This window comes from Mytilus trossulus, chromosome 5 (assembly GCF_036588685.1).
Source record: "Mytilus trossulus isolate FHL-02 chromosome 5, PNRI_Mtr1.1.1.hap1, whole genome shotgun sequence".
Taxonomy (NCBI): domain Eukaryota; kingdom Metazoa; phylum Mollusca; class Bivalvia; order Mytilida; family Mytilidae; genus Mytilus; species Mytilus trossulus.
In genome coordinates this window covers 15,749,613-15,775,448 of record NC_086377.1, presented here as the reverse complement: position 1 = coordinate 15,775,448, position 25,836 = coordinate 15,749,613, and the positions used below count along the sequence as shown (strand labels likewise).

Genomic DNA, 25,836 nt, shown 5'->3' with positions numbered 1-25,836 from the left:
TATATGAGAAGAACATAACCCGTGTCATGCCAACAACTGGTTTTTTAATAAATGTTTTTAGTTCCGATGCAAAGACCCTATAAGTGAATCAATATAAACGCCAACATATGCAATCTTTAATGACCTGACAACAGTATCGTAACCATACCCCTTCTTAATAAGTATATTTAAAGGTTTTGTTAGCTTCTTAGTTGAATACTGACATGTTTGTGCTTTATAAAGAATATTTCCATAAAAAATTGGATGTTAAATACCTGAACGTATGAGACGTCTGTATGTTGAGCTATATTTACGAATGATGTCCTTTTATCGATGTTAAAGTTTAGTAAATGTTTTGACTAGTTTGTCGAAAACCCTGGTGTAATAATTTTTCAGTAATACATAAATTTCTCTCTTTAAAATCTAAAACATTGTTACATACACGAGCAAATCGTACACGTTGAGATATATAAACACCGTAAGATGGTGACAAGGGAACGCCACCATCTAAACATGGATAATTAACGAGAGGATATGAAAAATCATCTCTTTTGTCATATGCATGAATCAATGTATTTTTACAAACAAACTCGGGATGCGGCATCTTTAAAAATAAATGCCATTTGTTTCTGTATACTTTGTGATGAGATTAACCAGGCATTGTGTTTAAGTTTCATAACATTTGGTTGAGATATAGTAAAGTAAGAGTGTGAAATTGCCAATTTAAAATGTCTATTTAAAAGTGTGTTGCATGTCTCTTTGTAAAAACGTATGAATTAGCATTTTTTTTTTTAAATTATTACTTGGAATCAGGAAATAGCATAGAGATTTAGTATTTGTAGAGAACCTTTAGATATCTGTGGACAAATTGTTAGCAATTTGAATAAAAAAATTGACATGTTTTCAAATATTTGCAAATATACACAATTTACCCCTGACAAATTACATATCATTGTTTTAAACTTGGACTGTAACTGGTTCATGACAACTACATATACGCATTTATTCGTGGTAATTTCATCCGGATAAAAATGTTGCGCTCTTCCGTACATGTTAACCTACCGGAAAATACACAAGTATAAAAAGACAAACTTTATTCTACGTCGAAGAGTTCTTTTATACAGAGAAGGAGATAAGTTTTGTTGTAAGGATGCAAGGTAGGTCAATAATTTCTCTATACTATAAACCAACTAGTTTTCGCGAGCGATTTAATTTCACGAATTTCGCGATTGGAAAAAAATTTACAAATATGAATCCTCGCACATATGTCAAACTCGGATGGATCCTCACTTAACTACACCAAGTAAATTTGAGAATCGCGAAATTAAACCGCCGCGAAATGGACTAGAAAGGGCTAAACGCGAAATTAAGTGTCCGCAAAAATAATTGGTTTACAGTATCAATTAAAAAAAGCAATACAAAAGCAAGTTAAATAGAAGTAAAATAAAATACAAACATTCAAAAGTTTATTTTTGCTTTGAATTGTTGTACCAATATTTTTTTTCTTGTCTACTCTTAACACTTCACTTCCATACAATCACATCAAACAGAAGTTTTCGTATTTAATTAAATTGTCATTGGGTGTATCTGAAAGTGAATATATTTTTTGCATATCATTCTATAATGAGAAAGGAAATACGCTAGCTATACTTCCTGGAGATGTAATGAGATGATTTCAGTTGTTACTTCTATCTTTGGTAATATTTATGTACGTTTCGCCAACAAAGTTTTTGACAGATTGTATATATTCCTGTGGGCACTAATTGCGCCCCTTTAATATCAGACTTGTTTTGATATGTTATGCATCACAGTTTATGACCGAGCTTAATAAAGTCCCGTATAAATATCTAACTCAGAAATAGATTACCTTAGATTTTATTTGCAAAACCTTACAGGAACTTTTGGAACTCAATGGTTAAATTCTGATATCAATGATGAATTTATTGGTTAAATTCTGATATCAATGATGAATTTATTTTAGTTTATTTGATAAATTTAACTACAATTTCCGTAAAATTGAAGATTTTGTTTCGCAAAATAATCAAGAAATTTCTAAATATACTGCCTAAATTTACCAAAAGCAACTTACTTTAAATAAATCGAATGTAAACGGTTATACCTGTTCTTCATAGATTTAGATATGTCATTTTTACACGGGAAACTCTTCACTATGACAAAAAAGATGATTATTCGTTCCCTATTGTAGCTTTTTCTTTTTTTTTGGTTGGTCATTTCCCGATGGCCGTGTCTGTTGTGACTTTTCAGATTTTAATGAAAATAATCAATGTATAACTAGTAAACTATTGAGTCAGGGATTTCGTTACTACAATTTATTTAAATCTTTACTGCAATTTTCAAAAGATATACATATTTTGTTTTTAAGTTTGATTGTATAAAAAACTTATTTCAAACGCGATGACACATCCTTAACTTTTATTTTTTGTTATAACAACCAATACGATTGGTGCCACATGTGGAGCAGGATCTGTTTACCCTTCCGGAGCACCTGAGATCACGCCTAGTTTTTGGTGGGTTTCGTGTTTCTTATTCTTTAGTTTTCTATGTTGTGTCATGTGTTCTATTGTTTGTCTGTTTGTCTTCTTTCATTTTTAGCCAGGCGTTGTCAGTTTAATTTTTATTAATGAGTTTGACTGTCCGTCTGGTATCTTCGTCTTTCGTTATGTTGAATTTGCCAGTCATTAGGAGGCTGTTACATCTGTTTAACCCCATGTAATACAAAACGAATGTTAGATCTTTAAATCTACGTAGGCAAATTTTGTATTCTAATCTCCCGTGATTTGGACTCATGCTACTGAGATATTGTGGCAGCAAATCGCCTAGCACTATGCCCGACACATGTAGATGGTATATTTATTGATAGACGATTCAGCTAATCTGTAAATATACCATTCTAATATGACGTTCTTCTTTAGCTTTAGGTACAAAGCCATGTTCTAATTTGAATAGAACATGACCTGCACGTGATTGACGTCACAATTGAAATTGCAACGTCAGATGAATTTTGAACAACGCCAGAGATCAAAATGGCCATTTTTGATGGTTTTACTCGGTAGGAAGTTAAATAAAAACATTCTAAAAGTAAGTTTAAATGTTTCTCTTCATTTCATTATTGATAAACTGTTGATTTTTCTATAACGTTTTTGTTCAGTGTCTACTATAGGTCCGCTTCGAAGTACAAAAGTTCAAAATATTCCTTTTAGAATCGAAATAATTCTATCATGCCATGCTCTATGCTCATTTTAACATGGGTAGGCATTATATTTGTAAACATTTAATACCTCGCTAACGCTCGGTATTAAGATATTAACAAATTTAATGCCTACCCATGTTAAAATGAGCATAGAGAATGGCATGAAAGAATTATTTCTTAATCATCATGCTTTATAAATCAAGTCCTGTGATGCGACGTTAGATAAATACTGACGAGGAAAGGTAACACCCGGCCACTGAAAGCTTTAAAATGGTAGAGCTGTTTGGTTGAGTGGTCTGGCGCATTTAAAATATTCCAGAGCTAAAAGGAAAAATATGTAAGAATACACCATATGTTTTTTATTTTTATTTTATTCTTATTTTTGAAGCGATGTTTCTACTCACTATCATCTTCGTAATAGCCTCTGCAAATGCTGATTTATGCCTTACGGAGTCCAAAAGGTCACAGATGAGAACTAATTTAGGAGACATTGAACAATTACTCCAAGGTACTTCTTTTGTTCAAAATTTAGTACCAATTATATTGTGTTTTTGGTATTTTTATCCATCACAGGCTTTTGACGTCGGTATAACACATATAATGTGTTTATAGATATATGAAGATGTGGTTTGAGTGCCAATGAGACAAATCTCCATCCAAATAAAAATTTATAAAAGTTAACCATTATAGGTCAAGGTACGGCCTCCAGCACGGAGCCTTGGTTCACACCAAACAGCAACCTGTAAAGGGTCCCCAAACAAAGTTAAGTGCCGAAAGGATTGAATCATAACATATTCGTTATTATATTTTTAACACGGAACTTGTTTGTGTTATATCAAAGTTAATAAAGTTGCAAAGATACATACCGCGTAGAACTGCTACAGTTAATACACATAACAGAAATACCAATAGCCGAGACAACTGTAAACAATTTCAATAAATTTTAAACTTATTTGCTGTCATGCTATGTAAATGTAAAGTATAATAAATGTGCTTCATTTTACTATATAAGACCCTGCCGTGACCTGTAAGTCAGGATGGAAACTGTTCAACAATCACTGTTATTATTTCAGCGATGATAAAAAGACCTGGTTTGAAGCAGAAGTATGTCTTTAATGTCATTTTTGCACACATAACATTCAGTAATTAATTTGAACATTATGTTTTTAAAATAATTTTGAATTAGTGTGTTTCACTTCGTACTTTAAATGTGCATTTAAAACGACGGGTATGTTTATGACAGAATATTACATGCCAAGGACAATATAAAACTATAATAATTGTTTGTGTACGGATTATCATTACTCATTTTACTAGTATATGGAAATTATACAAAACAGAAACATTATTTGTAGATTCCTATTCTAAATAAAAAAAAAACATATACGAGGAAGGTTATGGCGTTGCAAACGTAAAGTGATGTTTTATCCGGATATTATAATTTCTTCAGCAAACGAGATCATTTTAAATTTCAGAGATACTGCAGGGCTCAAAATGCATTCCTTGCATATGTAAAAGATGTTACTGAAAACAACATGATACAGTCGAACCTGAAGGGTAAAAACAAAACTTATTACAATCTGGAAGTCAAATGAGAACATATATTTACATTTTCTATGGTTAATAATTAATTTTTAGATGATAACGTTCATTTTGTACCATATAATGGTGATTGTGTATTTCAAATTGTTCGATTAATAGTTATCAAAGGTACCAGGATTATAATTTAATACGCCAGACGCGCGTTTCGTCTACATGAGACTCATCAGTGACGCTCAGATCAAAACAGTTAAAAACCCAAACAAATACAAAGTTGAAGAGCATATTGAGGACCCAAAATTCCAAAAAGTTGTGCCAAAAACTGCTAACTCTTGTTTGAAAACACGTAATTGATTGTATCTAACGAATTATATGTTCTACTGAAACATTATAACACCAGCGTTTTTGATATTTTATACTTGTTAAAGCATTTACCAAATTGTATCATTACCGCATGACAGCGTTCGTAAATATTAATAAACCTATAGATATTTGATACGTTCAGAAATTTCAAATCCCATCATGATGTCATGACATCGGACTCGGACGTCTCTTGAACTGAGTTTAAATTTGCGTAGTGTTGTGTGTTTGTTTTTTTTACATTGACTAGAGGTATAGGAGGAGAGTTGAGATCTCAAAAATCGTGTTTTATTCCGCAGCATTTTTGTGCTTAACCCAAGTCAGAAGCCTCTGGCAATTGTTACTCTTATATGCTTTTAAAGTTAGGTTTATTGTGTATAATTCAGATTTCATTACGGCGTTCATTATCACTAAACTAGTATACATATTTGTTTAGGGGTAAGTTGATGGACGGATCCGGGTGCAGGAGTTTTTTGCTGCATTGAGGACTCATTGGTGGCATTCGGCTGTTGTCTTCTCGGGTTGTCTTTTCTTTGACCCATTCCCCATTTCCATTCTCAATTTAATTGTTATAATCTATACAATTCACTCAAATGCCTTCATCATCTGAATAGCTAACTTAAGCTTTAAACATAATTAAAAAGAAGGAATATAGTGACGATACTGTTAATATGTATAGGATTACTATTGATTTAATCTATTGATAGTGCCATTGCATTAAAATAAAAAAAACATTTTTTCAAAAACAAGTTGTTTGTATGCACGGTAAAGGTTATGTTCTAGTCGTATACTTTATGATGATATCGTACTAACAACCCACAAGATGAATTATGCTTTATTTTTTATACGGCAAAGACATAATTATTCAATAAAATTGAGAATGGAAATGGGGAATGTGTCAAATAAACAACAACCCGACCACATAAAAAAAAACAGCAAAAGGTCACCAACAGGTCTTCAATGTAGCGAGAAATTCCCGCACTCGGAGGCGTCGCTTGATTGAGGTCTTATCTGGCATATCAGTAACTACTAGTATTTCATTGTTAATTCCTGTTGAACAAAGTTATGTTGCTTAGTTTTTTCTGTTACCTCGGAAGGGGGGCTTTGTGGACAAGTGGTTTGAGTAGTTCTTTAGTCACTATCGAGTCAACACTGATGTTGTGCGTTCGAACCCTACCCGTGCAGGTGCATTCGACCTCATCTTAATTTACTAAGATTGTCCATTTTTCTATCGCAGGACAATTCAGCGTGCTTTAACAACCGGCAGCCAAAAAATAGCCTTAATTGGCGCTTAAAAGTTGAGTAAAAACACCAACTATCAATCGATAAATCTGCTACCGTGGATTCAAACTTCTTTTAAATTTATGTTTGCTGTGCGTATTGATTTGTGTATGTGTACTGCACTTTGCTAAAAATTAGGGTTAAGTTATCATTATTACATGGTTAACCCCGTTGCATTATTACTTGGTTAACCCCGTTGCATTATTACATTGTTAACCCCGTTGCATTATTACATGGTTAACCCCGTTGCGTTGACTGGATAGAGACTAAAGTAGTAGAACTACTCAGACCACTTGTGCACAAAGCCCTCTTTCCGAGGTAACAGAAAAAACTAAAGCGAAAGGGTTAGCGCTTAAGAAACAGGTTTAATCCACCATTTTCTACTTTTGAAAATGCCTGTACCAAGTCAGGAATATAACAGTTCTTGTCAATTCGTTTTTGATGCGTTTTGTTATTTGATTTTGCCATGTGATAATGGATTTTCCGAATTGATTTTCCTGTTCAGTATTTTTTATGATTTTACTTTTTACACCTATTCCAAGTATGAATAATAAAAAGATTTTTTTTCATGCAGACACTGATCTTTACTGGATTGGAGCAACAAACTTTGATACAGGAATTTGGATCTGGTCATATGATTACGTACCTCTGACTTACTCAAATTGGAATAAAGGGGAACCGAATAACCACCAAGGTAACGGCGAACACTGTTGTCACATGTATGTAAATGGCAAATGGAATGATACAGTGTGCAGTCGTAAAGCAAAATTTGTCTGCAAGCGACACGCAGTAAGTATTGAGTATATATACATGCTAGTAGTCTGTTGTTATTTATGTATTATTGTAATTTTGTTTATTTTCTTTAGTTACATCTTCTGACATCAGACTCGGACTTCTCTTGAACTGAATTTTAATATACGTACTGTTATGCGTTTACTTTTCTACATTGGCTAGAGGTATAGGGGAGGGTTGAGATCTCACAAACATGTTTAACCCATGAGAGCCGTGGTGTAGTGGTTAGTGCATCGGACTACCAACACAAAGGTTCCTGGTTCGATTCCCGTTTGGGATGAAAATTTCAGGAACTCAATTTTCGGCTCTCCCTTGACACCATTTGCGAGTATGGTCTTGAGGAAACGATGATAGTCCGTCGGAAGGGGACGATAAATGGCTGACCCGTGTTAAGAGAGAGCCATATCTCTTGCACGTTAAAGACACCCTTGTAGATATCGAAAAAGAGTAGGCTAATGCCGCTACAAGGCAGCACTCGCACCCGCAAAGTGGAAAGGGATTAATATAAGTTGCAAAGCTTGTTTCTCAATCCACTCTAAACAAATATGTTTAAATTAAAAAAATTAAATTAATTATGTTTAACCCAGCCCATTTTCATTCTCAATTTTGTTGAAAGGAGTAGGTCCAGTTAGACCCCTTTTTGGCCCCAAAATATAACAGTTTCACAAAATTGTTCAAATGTTAACTTTTAGTTATTTATTGGATGGTAGAGTGCATCCGCTACATAAATATGGGCTGTTTTTGACAATACACTGCACATATATCGAGTACTAGCACATTAAGTCGTGCTAAATTACTGAAATCTTCACAATTCTAGCATCTTTGTTAAATTTTAGACGGTTTCCGTGTTAAACTTAAGTGGCCCGCATTCATGTTCATCCAAAATATTGAAATGTAAGTTGTATTTGATGATAATACATAACATAAATAAAGGTTAAGGATGAACACGGATGCGGCCACTTTCATTTTTGACAAAAACCATCTGAAAATTTACATTTTTTGGCATATTTGGTAGTTTTCTCATATTTGAGCTTGAATCGGAGCGTTTTAATGACTAAATTTGTTAAAATCTTTCACATGTTTTAATTGAATCAAATGCAATAGACACGTAAGTGTTTAAAAGTGGCCAAAATCTTTCGTCAGATGAAACTGAAATTTGAGGCCAAAATCGGTCCTTACCGAACCTACTCCTTTGAATGAACACTCTCCTTACATGTTTAGCTTGGTTATTTCTTAGTGTATAAATCATAAACTAACTTCAGATGTAAGTTCTAGCATTGCTTGTATTATATTCAGTCTTTCTTAAAATATTTGTACAAAAAACTTAAAATTTATTCAAACTTTAATTTCAATGTTTGTTACTGTCTTTTAATGCACATGTCCAACGTGTAAATTTATGTCGACTCAATTTTCGCACTATTGAATATGTAAAAGTATTGTTCATAATGTAATACGCAAATGTCTTCCATAGTTTTTTCCTATATTATTACCCGGTAATTGTTTCAATTCTTTTTTAACTAAAATACCCTGTAATTCAGTTAAAAAATATGAACAATCATCTTATTTATTTGCCATCTTAACCAATCGAGCTCTAAACCATATGCATAATTTATTAGTTGTTATCCACAACCACGACACATATGAAGATGAAGCGCATGTTGTATTAAGATGTTCTCTTTATGATTTTTTAAACCATTTATATTATGTTGCTGAAACTTTTAATGATAATTTTAATACTTTAGATGATAATAGTGTTTTTATTCTCAGATGTAAATATGATACGTTTGTGTAACAAAACCTGTCATTTGATTTTAAAAGGACGTAGAAATTTTATATATAGTTAATAGTATTTTATTTCATATTGTGTATTATATCTATGCATTTAAATAGTCTCTTATAATTCTGTGTAGAATGGCTTTCATTTTATTTAGTGTTATTTTACAATGTATAAATATTGATTGTACTTGTTGAGAGATGAGACTTTAAAAAAAAAAATTGAATTGAATTGAATACGAAGCTAAACAAATTGAATATCAAATTAATTCAAAACTACAGACAACACTGATAGTTATAGCATATACTACATAATATAACAAGTAATCCACTTTTCTTTTTTTTCTTTTTTTAGAATTGCCACTGTGATCAGCGATAAATGGAGAAGAAATAACTTCAGGAAATGTAAAATTTGTTGCAGTTTCCAAATAAAAATAAAAACTATACATTTGTCGTTCAAATCGCTCTATAACATGTATGTGTTTGCCCTTGTTTGAAATATGGAATATTCAGGCACCAGAAAGAAATCAGCATTTTGAATAGTTTGTTTAAAAAAACAAATTTGACAAAATAATCAGCTTTGCTGTGGAACATATATCATGAAATATGGTAAGCATACAGAGCTTTTCAATAAAGTTCGTATACTTAGGTTTTACAACAAGATTTGTATAGTTCATACACTGCAACAATTATTCTTGTTTATGGGTATGAAACCTTGATAGTGATTCTAAAGTTTAAATCAATATTATTGAACAAGAGCGGCGAAGAATACCAGAGATACATTCAAACGCATTGATAGAAAATAAAATGACAACGGCATGGCTAATAAAAAAGGCCGTTAGTTTTCTCGTTTGAATTGTTGTACATTGTCATTTCGGTGTCTTTTATAGCTGACTATGCGATATGGGCTTTGCTCATCATTGAAGGCCGTATGGTGACCAATACTTGTTAATTTCTGTGTCATATAGTGTCTTGTGGAAAGTTGTCTCATTGGCAACATACCACATCTTCTTTTTTTTTTAAAGAAAAATACAAACACACAAATCATTAGGTGCATTAACATCATATATGTGCCCTCGGGCCTTTTTTTAAACCAAACATCTAAGAACAGAATATTTCACTGTAATGTGGCCGGTAAAATTAAAATCAATTTCTGCCTTTCGTTTGACCATCATGGAATTGCGGTTAGTTGAATCATAGTAAACCCTCGACATATTCGCTCTACATAAAGTAATTATGTGTGGGGCATATTTTTATGTGTTTATTTTCCCACAAAAATTTCCAAAATGTCAATACACTATGTTTTGAACAGTATTCGTAATGTGTGATTCACACGATAATGTTTGAGTTTTTGTCGTCGGGATAATAACATATTTGTAATGGAGGAAGGGCAGGTACTTTGCAACATGTAAGTTTTAACGAACAAAAATAAACGCCAAGGCAAAAATTGAAAAAGACGAACAACAGAACACCAAACGTCTCGGCATCGTTATTGATAATTAGAAGACAGCAAACTCTATTCAACATTGATAAGACTTAAATATAGTAGAATTATTGCAAGTTGACATATATTTGTCAATGTCTGTGTCTGTTTTATTTTTTCTCTGAAAAGGGGTGTCTCATTTGCAACCATACCACATCTTCTTATTTTTATAAAAATATGAATTATGTTATAGTCACAAGGTAATAGATAAGCATTTTCAGATATATGTTGAAGTATATTTATATATTTATTTTACTATGGGTTTTTTTTGGGGTTTTTTTTGGAATTATACAATATCAAGAGTTGTGGTACTGTTGCCATTGATACAACTATCAAACATAGACAGAATCAGAAGTGTTGAAGCAACTATATCTCAATATACGGCCTGAACACAAATTCCAAACAATGTCGTCAGCTTTATATAGCCTCTGCATCCCATTATTTGTTGGTCCTTTATTTAGCCATGGCGTCGCTAGTTTGTTTTCGTTTTAATGTCCTTTGTTATGGTGGCCGGTTATTATCATTTCGTGATTTCGCCCTCCTTAATCTACAGGGTGAAAACGTGAAATTGCAAAGTCGATAACGCGAAAACGCGATGTCATTACGTGAAATCGTACTCGGTATTGCTAAGGTCATCCCACCAGATAAATGAGCGCGGAGCATGTTTGGCGATGAATGGGGATTTATAAGACCCCCATTCATTTGACGGTTCAGGGAAACAGTAAACGGACTTGGCACTGTCCCCCTCTGGCATATATATTTAGTTGAGGGTATCAAATAATTTTCTAGGGTTCACTCTTGTCATCAAGAGGAATCCCTTCCACTTCTGGTATCAGGAGAGATGTGTCATCTCCGTAGTACACGTAATTTAGGTTGTTTGCATTTTAAAAAATGGAGAGACTTGTTTTTAAGAGGTCTATGTAAACAAAGGGGTGTTCTCCGTCCAGTCCACACTTGTAGGTATGATGTTTTGACACTTATGTTATCATAGGATCACTGACTTTAAAATCAGTTGGCTATCGGTCTGTTTGTCTCCATGAAACTGGTTAAATATTTTATCTGCCGCCTATCATATATCCACACAAACATATTTTGTACATATACTTGTTGTATTGTTAGCAATAGTAATAAATATTCTACATTCTTTCAACAATTTGCATTGTCGGTTTTTCAGTGCACATGGTATGTTTATTAATCTAAAATTTTTATTTATATAGGAACACAGCCATGTTCTATAACATTGAATTATAAAAAAAATCAATAATACATGTGTTCTAAGGCTCCGTGTTGAAGGCCGTACTTTAACCTATAATGGTTTAATTTTTAAATTGTTATTTGGATGGAGAGTTGTCTCATTGGCACTCACACCACATCTTCCTATATCTATATAAGACAAAAAAATCAAAAAACTTTGCATACTTCGTTAAAAATCGTAACAAAATTATCTACTTCTATGAGGTAAACATAAAAGAGACTTACATTTTTCATTCATCGTTTACTTATATCTTGCTTTATGCAATTATACAGTTGTATGTGTTCGTTTAGCTTTTTAGTGACTTTAAAGCTTTAATCAAGATTATCAAGCGAATTTTATCTTATCTCTTATATAATAAATGAGCAATATGTTGTATTGAAATTTAATGAAAAGATAATTAGTAGTTATCCCAAGATGACGCAGTGTGTCTGAGGCCAGAGGGTGATCTAACACTTACACAACAAGTACGAGTGGGATAACTATTTTACATCCCAGCTGTTTTTAGATAAGACGAAAAACCATTTACAATTCATAAAATCTAGTGTAGAACGCCACACAACCATTATAATATACATTTTTTGTACTTTATATATTACTATATGATACATACACTTTTTTTATCCCCGAACAGGATAAGTAGATATCAAACAATGTCAACTCGCCCCACTGGCCAATCGGCGCAACCTATATCGCCACTTTATGAAAAAAAATCACCCAATCTTGTTTACCGACTCGCCCCACTATTGAAAAAGTGTAAAATCAAACTGACCAATCACTGACAACTCACTTATTAACAAAAAGGGTTAAAACCCCACTGAATAAAGGTCTGCCAACTCGACCCACTTATTAAAATATCTTGCTTCCTTTAAGTATGTTAAATTACTAATAATTCGTTTCCAGTCGTTCTGGTTTAGTGGTTGTGTCCTGGCTTGATATGCTGAAGGTCCTGAGTTCGAATCCCAGCATTTACACTGGATTTTTTCTACGTAAATTTTGATGGACAGTCTTTTCCGTATAGTTGTATAATATAAGTTTTAAAGTGGATTTGTCATTCCCGCCAAACATGTTACAGCCCAAATGAAAACATACATAACAAAGAAACTCAAATTGGGGTGATCTGGTAGGAGTGGTCCGGCTCAAATCACCCCTGTTAGAACAAAGGAGCTAAATGTAATCCGAATTAAATGTGATCGATAAAATAGGAAAACAATATCTTAACATTTTGGCAGATATTATTGATAAGGTATATTAGTAATAATGTTTTTTTTGCTGTTGATCGTAAACCCGACCCTGTTAGTGTTATGATTTGTTTTAAAAGACCTTGTATCCGTCTTTATTTTTAACAATCCTGTAATGTTACACTACAGTAGAGCATAAGAATATGCGCTCTCTATGGCGTCATATCATTTCCTACTTCCTTAACCTCCTTACGGGGGTAGACCTTGGTCCAGGGAGATAACTCTTTAATTCAGTGATGCGTTTGTAATAGTCAAGTTTTATTAATGTATTTTAAGCATCTACCTGAAACAGACTGAAAATAATCTATGTATCCTAGAAGCTTAGAACCTATTTATGAAAATGGCTGACACAAACGTACTGATGATTGTAAGAGTTATTTCCCCTAACCTAGGTCTACCACCTTAAGCAGTTATCGTAATGAAGTTAAATCGCTCATACCGAAAAAACTGTTGTCTTTCAATGCTGTATTCGTTGGGATAATGGCATATTTGTCCCGTAGATAGTAATCGTGGGTTGTAACAATAAGTTGTATTTCAAATTGATTTATTATTTACATTATTATAAGATTCTCTTTCTAACGACAAACATTATTGGTGTTTGCAACACGTTATTTTGCCAACGAATTTCTTTCTTGGATTTTGCAGCTACATCTATATCTGTAAAATTATAACAATTGTCGATTCCATTGTTAAAGCATAAATTCACATTATATACTGAATATAATGAAGAAATCATCAGAATGTTATTGAGATACAACTCTTCCAATACTATTCACCATTTATCAGTTAAATCGAGATTGCATCTTTACTATAACGTTTGATCTGTTGTTATTATCTCTATTATCTGAACAAATTATTTTACTGACATGAATTGAAAACTTTTTGACTGAACCATGCTAGTTCCTAATCCGTATCTGGAAGAGAACCTTCAAGATAATAAAAAAAATGGACGAATAATAGGCGATGTTAAAAAAACACACCTTTTAAACTATTTGCAAATTATCTTAAGTTATTATTAACCCTTTTGAAATTTCTATTAACATTTTAGATTTAGCCTGAAACTGGTACATGATATAACTACGCATTTTATTACGTTGTGATTTTATTCGGAAAATAATGTGTCGTTCTTCCGTTTATTTAAACTAACAGGAAAATATTGTACTACGAATATACAAACATTAATCTACGTGGAGATATTCTTTAACATAGAGATGAAGATGCAAGGTGTGATAAGAATACGAGGTAGGTCAGTCATCAATAATTAAAAGAAAAAAACAATATTGAGAAAATAAAAACAAGGACAAATAAAACACAACATTATTTTTGTTTATTTTTTTCGTTAAATAGCTGTACATGTATAACAGAAGTGAACCTTGTACCTCTTTTTGAAAGATAATAACAGTTGGAGGGCAGGCACATATATTTGTTTGCTACAAATACAGTAGTGGATACATTAACATATGCTACATGTAAATGAAGTTCTTATGGGTTTTAAGGATGTTTGCTCCTCTATTTTTTTTTATTTTTTCCAGATTTTCGGAATACTCTGGTTTTATCCATGTATTGCCATTACAAAGATCTGCCCACTAACCACTACTTATCTTTTCATAATTGTATTACATGAAGTTTAAAAAGCCATAGCTTAAAATCTTATAAAACTCTTGTTATTTTTTCATAGTTTTTGACACAAAAAAGGTGCCAATGTTAATTGTATAAAAAATCTAGAGAGAATTATTACCCGCCAAATTTTATATGGCTTATATCTCGCAAACAAGCACACGGACCATCCATTTTTTGTTGTTTTTATTGGGTTTTTTAATTATACACTATCAATTCATAACAGTCCTTTACAAAGCTTGTTATTTTAAAACAGAGGAGCGAACATCCTTAACTACTTCTTTATAGCTGTCCTGTCTGTTAATCCCTTTTAGTACATCTTGCATGTGTTAAGACTTATAAAATTCGCCAGCCATTTTTTTATGATAAGTTTGTATGCACATTGTTTTTTTTATATTTTGGTCACTGTGTCTCATTGATCATGAACTTAGAACTAACATCAGCATTTATATATATATATATATATGTATATATGCAGAAACGATTGCACATTTATTATTTAAAATATCGTAACTACAAATAGCATATATTGGCCGAACAATGTATGACCTCGGTAACACGTACACATATTAAGAAATAGCACACCCTTGATTTAATGTCAAAGGACCTAACTATATATATCAAGCATTTTCTATATCTGTCAAAATGGAACATGGAGACGTTATAGTTTTGAACGTGGATCTTCCTGTCCAGTTTTCTCATTTATGTGCAATAGCAGAGAGAATCCACTCCTTATTTGGTGTGTGAACTTGTACTCAGTTTGATTAGAGGCTAAATTATGTCTGCCTCTTGATGTGGAATTTTCTCAATCTATTTAAAACCATACGGTGGCCTTAAACTGCTTATTGCTCCTTGGTTCTAGTTGTTATCTCTTTGGAACATTCCTCGCTTTCATTCTATACTTTATTCATATCTTCTGTTAAGGATAAACCCAAAAGAAAATCTTAAACATTTAATACGCATCGAACAATGATAAAAAAAAATTAAACAACATGTTATAAATTTCAGGCGTCCGACGCGCCTGTATTGATTCACCTTTAACAGCAATGCTCAAGGTCAAAAATTCGAAAGCCAGAAATGTATCAAAAACTAGATAGTTGAAGAGCTATATAATCGAAAATGTCATTGGTATAGGAGCTGCCGACCATATAGATACAGTATTCAAGTCTTCCAATTGTTTTACATTTATTTTATGACTGTTTTGCTCTTTACAATTTATGTAACCCTATAGATTATTTCATTGTTAGAATAATTTCCAATTTTTAGAGATTTTGCTGCTCACAATCATCTTGATAATAGCCTCCGCAAATGCTGATATATGTCTCACGGAGTCAAAACAACAACAGTGGAGAACAAATTTAGAATACATAGAACAAACAGTAAAAGATTTAGAAGTAGACCTCCAAGGTAATTAAGTTCTTAAATTTTAGAACATATCATAATTTTTTGTGGAACTTGTATATATATAAACCGGTAAGTGACTTTATTATAAATGTTACGATTATGTCCAGACGGATTTTTTACAAAATAAATTCCTAGATTGTCGAGTATAGAAATCAAACAATACTGAATTCAAACATTTTAACATGTAACTATCGAATCCTTTTCTTCTTCATTAGATAAGGCCAGCTCTTGTAAGTCAGAATGGGAACAGTTCAATGACCACTGCTATTATTTTAGCGAGGATCAAAGGTCCTGGTTTGAAGCAGAGGTATGTCTATCATGTCTTTTTTTTAACACAACAGTCAGTTTTTGTATTGTAAATGTTTCTAAACTAATTTGGAAAAATAAAGTGATTCTCTTTGTTTAGTGAATATGTATCAAACGAATGATATAAATAACTATAGGAAATGAGAGGGTCTTACGTGATATTGACAGAATTTTGTGTGTTAAGAATTTGTTTCACTAAAAAAAGGTGAATATTCTGGTTAGTTCTCCAAAAAATAGTAAATTTAAATTTATGTACAGTATGATAAAACACTTCACATATTCTTGAAAGTATTGTTGCTGTTTTACTATATAGTAATTGTGTTCTGACCTAGGAGCACTCGGCGTAGTTAAATACGGGGAAGCAATTACTGTGCCAACATAAAATGTGTTGTTTTTTTTGTGACGCCAAACTCACCATATGTGAAACAATACATATTAAATTCATGTTATAGAAATGAATCATTTGCAAAACTTTAAAATACAAATCAAGAGTCAATTCGTGTAGAGACGATTAAATGAGTGTGTTGACAAAACTCGGTTTTGATTACATTTGTGTATTTTTTTAAATAAACAAGTTCAGTAAGTCTATTCAAAGAATAAATATATCTTGTTTACACATTTTGAGTAAATGTCCAAAAGTTCGACATATTTATTTTTCAAAAGTAGAACAACAAGTATTATTCTTTTTTAAATATTTCAATTGACTACGTAAAAATAGTGTGCATGCAAATATTATTGAAAACATTACCGTGGGATCAACAGTATAGTATGCCCTTATTATTAAACTCTCGATACATATATCACATATTAATTTTCAAAATCGATACTTTTGAATTTCAGAGATACTGCAGATCCCACAAGGCATTCCTTGCATACATAAGAGATGTTACTGAAAACAATTGGATACAGTTCAACCTGAGCAACATGAATAGTAATATTAATACTGAATAATCAAAATTGAAGGATTATGTATATCATAAGAAACAAAATAATGGAATTACATAAAAATAGTAATAATTAGATGTGATACAGCTGAAAACAGACTAAACACAATAATTTTATAATGTTCTTGTATACAGTTACTAGATTCATCAAACCAACTTCAAATTCCATACGTATTTTAAATGTCATAAGAGTTAAAGTGGTTGAAATTTTAAAGCAAAAGTAAAATCAAGATAAAAAGTGAAAATACCTATTTAGGCATACCAATATGCTGTACTCTCTCTCTCTCTCTCTCTCTCTCTCTCTCTCTCTCTCTCTCTCTCTCTCTCTCTCTCTCTTGCTCACACATACAAACACACACACATACTTACATATATGTCTACTGCAGACACTGATATTTACTGGATTGGAGCAACAGATAGTGAAACAGGAATTTGGATCTGGTCATATGATTACGTACCTTTAACCTACTCTAATTGGAACGCCGGGGAACCAAATAACCACAGAGATCAAGGCGAAAACTGTTGCCACATGCTTGACAATGGTAAATGGAATGATATTATGTGCAGTCGAAAGGCAAGATTTGTATGCAAGCGACCTATGGTAAGTATTAAAAATAAACACATTGCAATTTGTCATTTGAGTCAACACTATCCTTTCATTTGTAGGTGTGTATGTTCAAGGTTATAAATATAGGATTAAGATGAGATTTAAGTTCAAGCATAAGCATTTGTCGTATAGAGAAAAAATAATTATATATATTTACATTATATATCATTTATATCGTATATATTTCTTTAAAAATATGTACAAAAAGCCAAAGATCAAAATGCATACACACTTTGATCTCATTGTTTGTTACTTCATGTTTTTATGCTTTTACCATGTCCATCTAGTTAATCCTTAATGTATATGTCGAAAAAGTTAATTTGCGGTAACTTTGTTTCATGACTCTTTATTTTTTGTTAATGTTTCGAAATGTAGTGTTCCTAGTCTTAAATGCTCAAATGTCTTCTACAGTCAGTGTTCATATGTTATAACGTAATATTCGATTCAATTCAGCATGAACGAAAGTGCGTAGTAAATTATGTTATGTTATATCTGCGTATTTATTGGCCATTTTAGACTAATTGATCAAATAATTGTATGCATTAATTATTAGGTACTATCCAACATAACAACATATAAAACAAGCTAAAAAAAAATGAATTTCAAACTAGTTTGAAACCAAAGATAACAATATAACAACTAACCCGCTTTTTCTTTTAAATTTGTAGAATAGCCACTGTGATCAGCATTGAATGGAGAAGAAAAACCTTCAGGAAATTGATAGTTTTATGAGTTATTCAAATAAAAATAAAAAAATACATAACTGTCATTTAAATTGCTGCATAACATGTACAGGTTTGTCCTTTTCAAGGAAATATGGTCAGACAAAAGAAAGAATATAGTTATTTTGAATAGTTCGTTAAAACCTGAATTTGAGTAAAAAAAGTTGTGGTAAATTTATAATTAAAAAGGGATAGAAGACAGTGTATGCCTTATTAAAAAAGTTCGTTTCATAATCATTTACAACGAGAATTGTATTGTTCATACACTGTAACTTTGTTCTTGCTTTATGAACATTCAAGTTTATATTAAACTATATGGTGCATTATATTTACCACTATAAATCATCCGTAGGGAATTTCTTGTTCCTAAATCTTTGATTCTCTATGTTGTACCTTGTGTACTGGTGTTTGTCTTTTATCCTTTTTTAGCCATGGGGTTGTCAGTTCATTTTCGATTGATGAGTTTGGCTGTCCCTCTTTTAAACAAAAAGCATAATAATTGAATAGAAAAGATGATATTTGGTGGTGTGCAGTAGTCATCAGGCGATGACTACTTTGCTGCAAGAATAAATTGAGTTCGAAATAGGCATATATAAAGTTGTCTAATTGGCACTCACATCCTATATCTATATATAGTCTAGAAGTAATGCACGTTCTACCAAATGTAAAATGTGTTTTTAAAATTTTATTGTTAAACTGAAAGTGTGAAAATCAATCTATCAAAATAGAGATATGGAATTGAGAATGGAAATGGGGAATGTGTCAAAGATAAAGCAACCTGACCAAAGAGCAAATACCAGCCAAACGCAACCAATATGTCTTCAATGCAGGGAGTAAAACCCGCATCAGGTGGCATGCTTCACCCGTCCCCTACAAAAATGCATATTGTAGTTCAGTGATAATGGACGTCATACCAATTTGCGAAATATATAAGAAATAAATTTTCAAAAAAAACAGGCCAGAGGCTACGGACTTTGGACAGGCTCACAAATGTTGCAGGTAAAACATTTTTGAGATATGGTTATCTCCGATATTCAAGATGTATATGTTTTCAATAAATGTCAAATATCAATAGCTTCAGTTGCATGACTACAGTACAATTTCGATACATAAGAAAGTAAAAACACAAAAATACTGAACTTAGAGGAAAATCAATTCGGAAAGTCCATAATAACTTGGCAAAATCAAAAATCAAAACACATAAAAACGAATGGACAAGAACTTACATATTCCTGACTTGGTACAGGCATTCTGAAATGTAGAAAAAAATGGTGAATTAAACCTGTTTTTTTTGCGCTAACCCTCTCACTTTGATGACAGTCTCGTCAAATTCCGTTATAATTACAATGATGCGTGAACTACTAGTAAACAGACACAATAAATAAAATAGTCAAAATATGGGTACAGCAGTCATCATCGTGTAACAATTTTAGGACTATTTAAAAGAACACAAAAACATCTGTCTACAAACGCATTAATTGATTTGCGTGTCTGACGTCATACTCAATAGTCCAAAAGTTAAATAGAATTGACTAGAATCCACAAATAGTTAATTCCATTACGCGATTGAATGATTTTGACATTTGTGGTTCAACGTATTTGGTACTTCATAATAGAAATATATCATAATGACATAAAATAGAACAATATCAAACTGACGGGATCTTTCAAAGTACAGAGTCACGTTATAATTTATCTAATTAGCAATATAGTTGTGAATTGTCTTTGCGATATTTTCAAATCGCCGGAATTCGTGTTGATAAGAATGAATTGATCGCCATCTTCAACATTTATAAAACAGTACTGTAGTTGTTTCGTATTGATCTGCTAAGTATCTATGCCTCCGAAAAAAAAGGAAACTGAATTGAACCAACGCTTATCCATTGTAACTCCTATATGATACATTTCGGTGCAACTTTCACAAGATATAATAAAACTTACAAGTCCATTCAATACAATATTTAGACTGTAATTTCAATAATTTTCCAATAAAGATATAAAAATAGAAGATGTGGTATGATTGCCGATGAGACAACTATCCACATAAGACCAAAATGACACTAACATTAACAGCTATAGGTCATCGTACGGCCTTCAACCACGATCAAAGCTCATACCGCATAGTCAGCTATAAAAGGCCCCCATAAGACAATGTGAAACAATTCAAACGAGAAAACTAACGATCTTATTTATGTAAAAAAATGAACGAAAAAAAATGCAAAAAATAAACGACAACCACTGAATTACAGGTTCTAGACTTGGGACAGGCACATGCATAAATAATGTGGCGGGGTTAAAAGAGTTCACTTATTTTTGTAGTTTTACATGCATAACGTGATATCAGAGTATTAAAACAAAGATCGCGTATGATGTAGGATGACATAACCTCTCAGAGCGTACTGGTTTTTATCGGGACAGGGGGTCTTGTTTTTGTTGGGTTGATTTATATTTGTTTTGCTTAGATATTTGCAATACTTTATAAAGATTTTGTTGTCTCGTCTTTCTTCACCCGGCAAGGTTTTTCTGTTTTTCCCCAACCGAATTTGAAGTACAAATGTATCGTTCCTTCAATTTCACAGAACGATCAATTGAAATGTAAATTGTTAATCCAATCATCAGGTTTAAACATATTTGCTGTAGTTTAACTGTGAAACTTTTAATTTAAATGATAGCAAATCACATTATTATTAATTCAACCGATCCTTATTTTGAAATACAACAATAGGAAAAGAAAAGTCATGGTATCGTTGTGCAGCGTTATTCATGTTGAACTATAGCAAATTTAAGGTTCTTGTTTGTAATGTTTTCACCACCGCCTGATTTATATAGTAAAGATTGGCAATGAATTCCATTGATGCAGCATACACATGTACTTATACGAAGTGAATTATTTTTTTATAATTTCACAGGGTTATGAAAGCGTATGTGTTGCTCACGTGATAAGTATTAAGTTCAAACTATCGCAAAATTGAAATAATTTTAAAATAACAAATTCATTTAAATTTCTACACTATTGGTTTCTGATGTTGAAAAATTACTTTCTTAGGAATCGATAGGTACTATCTCCCATAATACTTTCAATTAATAATTAAGAGCTTTATATTAGAAAACTAGTCAAACATAAAAAGGATTCAATATTCCACTGATTTATTAATTGTCATACAATGTATAACATAGAAACTACACAAATATTTTAATATTTCAATTTCAAAAACATGAAAAATATAATTGCACAAATTAAACAACTCAAATATAGATATTATCACACTTTTCCAATTCCAAAGAACATGAAGAATATTTATGAATTATTTTTCTTACTGAAACGTCTTAATCTCTGCATTCTATAAGTGCATAAAATAATCTGTTTTTTTAAAACCAACACAGATCGAAAATACAACATTATCTAAATGTGTTCAATAGAACTACAACAAGCCTGATCACTGTTATAAATGCATGATTTCTCTAAGCGTTTTCCTTATTTGTACTTACGATTATAACAATATTAATCTCATTGTTTTATCATATATCATGTATATAGAAAATAATTTAATCATTTACCATCTTTCATTATATACACTACATTTCAAAAGTGTGATAACTCAAGAAAATACACACAAATCTATGTACACTGTGGAACAAATATCATGTTTACCTATTATGTCTGGTTGTTTTGTTCACACATCGTTGTCAATATAATGGAATTTGATGCTATTGTCATACAAATGACAGGTTAAGCTAGCTTTAAGACCGGGTTTAATCCACCATTTCTACATCAGAAAATGCCTGTACCGATTCCGAAATATGACAGTTGTTTTCCATTCGTTTGATGTTTTGAGATTTTGATTTTGCAATTTGATTTGGGACGTTCAGTTTTGAGTTCAGTGTTTTGTGATTTTACTTTCTTTATACAGGTTAGTGGACTTTGCAATGACTTTTGATTTATATTTTGTATAAGGACACGTCTGTTTATTCTGTTCGGTAAACACCCGGTTAAAATATAGAACATATATCAAGCTCTAAGTACTAAAATCATACATGGCAGCAGATGCAGTGCAATGAAAAACCATGAAGTGTATAGTTTAGATTTGTTGTGCTATCTTGCGACTTTCAGTCAGTAATTCATAAAATCTACTTTCAATGTATTCAGTATAATGTGTGTTTGTTATGTCGAAATATAAAACATGAGAACTTTATTGGAATAAAATAATTGTCAATCAAAGTACCTTTGAGACAACCTGACTAGCTATCATCATATTGATTCAAATTATGCAAAAACTCGTGAAGATGATTCGGTTATTTTTATTTACATGTGAGAAGTAGGGTAGAAAAGAAAGCGTCAAACGCAGTGCTAGTTTGAAATGAAAAAAAAATGTCATGCATGGGTTCAAAGATACCCGGGTGTAAATTTTAAATTTTATGGACATACAACATGTACAATATAATGAATTAAAATGCATTTAACTAAAGTTTTAATTCGATAATAATGAGGACATAAAACATGACTTTTTTTTATTACAGGCGACTGATGAAGCTGTTGCATTATTTTGATTCTGATCGTTCAGCTGTCGAGATTTGTAAAACGGGCATGCAAATACTATGGCTTACAATAACCCTATCGGAACATTTGTAAACGAGACTTCGTTTCCTATTTATTGTATGCAACTTTGTTTCTCACATTCCCGTGTTTGCGCAAATATGTTGTCATAGGACGAAACGAATATGATTGATAGATATAAGAAAAACAACGTTTAGATATAAAAAAAAATCGAAACATCGAGACCTGTCAAGATTTAAATCGTCCTCAGCAATAAACGTTGGAATTTAATGCAAAAAAAATTGTCATTAACTTCAACTGTTTCCAAATATTGATAAAGAGGAAAACAAACAGCAAACAAAAATCGCCGATTAAGAAGCAATGACACAGTTCTGCACTCAGGAAAACACGTACGTAAACTCGTTGATGGATAAAAAAAAAATCATGAGAAATCAACTTGATTCATCGCTTGTCATTATTATATAATTATTCAAATAACCATAGGCACACAAGATAATTTGTTGAGAAATCAGTCAATGTACTAGTAACCGGAAGCATGATACCATATAGTTGGATGCAAGTGTTTTCAGGAATAAATCTTACATAAAATGATGGACCATCTCAGCTCTTCAACTTTTAACATGTTTGGCTTTATAAATATTTTGATATGAGCGTCACTGATGAGCCTTATGTAGACGAAACGCGCGTTTGGCGTACTAAATTATAATCCTGATACCTTTGATAACTATCAGTATCATCTGCAAGCTCGTGACTACCGAATAAGTACGGAAATGTATATCCCATTTGATTTTGAATATGTTATAGTACTGCAGAGGTGAGGGTTTTCGACTCGTTCGAATGGTACTGGAATAATCGTGTATGTGAAATTCAAGGTATAAATCTTGAAATCAATCAGATGCGAATCCGTGTCGATTATTTTTCAATTTATATAGGATATATAATTAATGTAGTCTAATCAGAAACGTTCTGGATGAGAAGATCTTTATTTTATGTGAATGGCATAACTCATATGAAAACAATTAGAGTTCGACAAAGCATGAAACATGTAAGATGGTTTAACACATATAACCGACCTATGATTGTTCAGAAAAAAAAATCTATTACAACAGTATATTTTATCACTTTGATATCTCAATGTGGAGTCAGTCAAAACATAGGAATAATATTTTATTCTTTATTGCAATTTACACTCATACGGGTAAAGCAAACAACATTACTATAAAGATAATTTAAGGTGGTATGGGTGTCTTTCGCCTCCTTGGATTGTTTAAAAAAAACAGAAAGTCTTAAGGTCCTGACTGTAAATCAAATTAGCAAAATTTGATTCAGGTATACAGATAACAATTATGAATTTGCATTTAAAAGAACAAATTTATAATATTATGAATTATAAATATAAATATTGTACAATTTATTTTCGCTAGATTTTTAATGTTTTCAAATTGATATTTTAAGGGGAAGTAACTCTAAAATAGTGCATTTTCTGAAGGAATCAACATGGATTTATCGCTATTTTGAATTTTAGCCGGGAAAACGCACGGTGACCCTATCTTTTCTATTGATATTCTCAAAGCATTTACTAAGAGCTATATTCTCGCATTTTTTTCACAATTCTATCATTTAATTTAGATTATAATCACATAGTGATGCTTTTTCCTGTATAATCCATTAAAAATGTTTCTTTTTGTCACAACCTGTATCTTGAGAAAATACGTGGTGACCTATCACTTTTATTAATTTTTTTTTGAACATATATCAATAATAACTATATTTTGGCAAATTTGAACAAATTGTATGATCTTTATTTTAGACACCCATACCAACTTAAAACACAAATTAAAAATTACTTCTGTCCAGTGTCTAAATACATGATTCATGGTTGTTTATCTTCAATTTGTATAACTGGGGTTGTTGTTAAGAATGTGTTTACCCATGCAACTTCTAGCAGTTGAGCTCAGTTAAAATCTAGAAAAAAATATATTCATCTATTTTACAAAAATACCAATCTTTGGTCTGTTGTTGTATTTATAATCAACAATTGGAACTGAGAATAGTGCAATGTATTGTGCACATAAAAAAGGTACATGTTTGCAGAATGTCTCAAAGCATCTTTTTTACGTGTAAGGGAAAATTCCAAACACTACATGGACAAAAGAATAAAACAAAAGGTCAGTTTATAAGTTACGTAAGTCGGAACCTGATGATTATATTCATCTACATCATAAGCGTTATAGAATACGTCGTCTGTTTTAACTGTAATTGAAATCAAATAATATGTCAGGTAGAAGTTGTGGTCAAAATATTAACTGACCTGATGATGCCGTCACAAAATGCATTATATTCTTTGATGGAGAGGGATAAAACAAATGGGTGCCAATGACGTTAACATCAAAATTCTAAAAAAATTCTGTACTGCAATATAGAACAGTTAAATATGCCAATGATATTTGAACAGACAATGGTAGGTTTAGGAAAGAAAACTCGATGTCTGCGTCTTATACCACTAACAATGAGACAAACAAAAATACAAACTGAAATAAAATATACAATACAGTTTGCTACATACATTAACATTGTAATATATTAGATAAAAATATTGCACTTTTGTTTTAAGTAAATCAAATCACTTTTTATATTCTGAATTTCCCATCTTGACTTAAAATCAAAATTACTAAAAGTGTTTTAGTGTAGTACATTTTGCTTAAGTGGATACGGTTCTTTATTCACAACAGAAGAATTGAACATCATTAAGTGCAGTATCATCTCCATA

General features: G+C 31.8%; 1 protein-coding gene across 3 annotated transcripts; it reads left to right on the top strand.

Moving 5' to 3' along the window:
* Positions 1-989: 989 nt before the first annotated feature.
* On the top strand, positions 990-18,576 carry LOC134718584 (perlucin-like protein). Of its 3 annotated transcripts, none has more exons than XM_063581201.1 (6): positions 990-1,136; positions 3,579-3,698; positions 4,203-4,294; positions 4,666-4,747; positions 6,945-7,159; positions 18,458-18,499. In XM_063581201.1, the coding sequence occupies exons 1-6, from the start codon at positions 1,130-1,132 to the stop codon at positions 18,479-18,481; spliced, it is 540 nt and encodes a 179-aa protein (XP_063437271.1). In that variant the 5' UTR covers positions 990-1,129; the 3' UTR covers positions 18,482-18,499. The 3 variants fall into 3 exon arrangements, with proteins under 3 accessions (XP_063437271.1, XP_063437270.1, XP_063437269.1); XM_063581200.1 differs by lacking the exon at positions 18,458-18,499 and adding an exon at positions 9,291-9,381; XM_063581199.1 differs by lacking the exons at positions 990-1,136; positions 3,579-3,698; positions 4,203-4,294; positions 4,666-4,747; positions 6,945-7,159 and adding exons at positions 14,012-14,153; positions 15,795-15,935; positions 16,148-16,239; positions 17,079-17,169; positions 17,569-17,783 and having other exon boundaries at positions 18,458-18,576.
* The last annotated feature ends 7,260 nt before the right edge of the window (positions 18,577-25,836 follow it).

What these genes read in the sequence shown, in the direction of transcription:
- LOC134718584 (XM_063581199.1), top strand. Translation starts at nt 14,123, where the DNA reads ATGAAGATGCAAGGTGTGATAAGAATACGAG. An exon ending in AGGTGTGATAAGAATACGAG is followed by an intron (nt 14,154 to 15,794) that starts GTAGGTCAGTCA and finishes TCCAATTTTTAG; the next exon opens with AGATTTTGCTGCTCACAATC. An exon ending in GGTCCTGGTTTGAAGCAGAG is followed by an intron (nt 16,240 to 17,078) that starts GTATGTCTATCA and finishes TTTGAATTTCAG; the next exon opens with AGATACTGCAGATCCCACAA.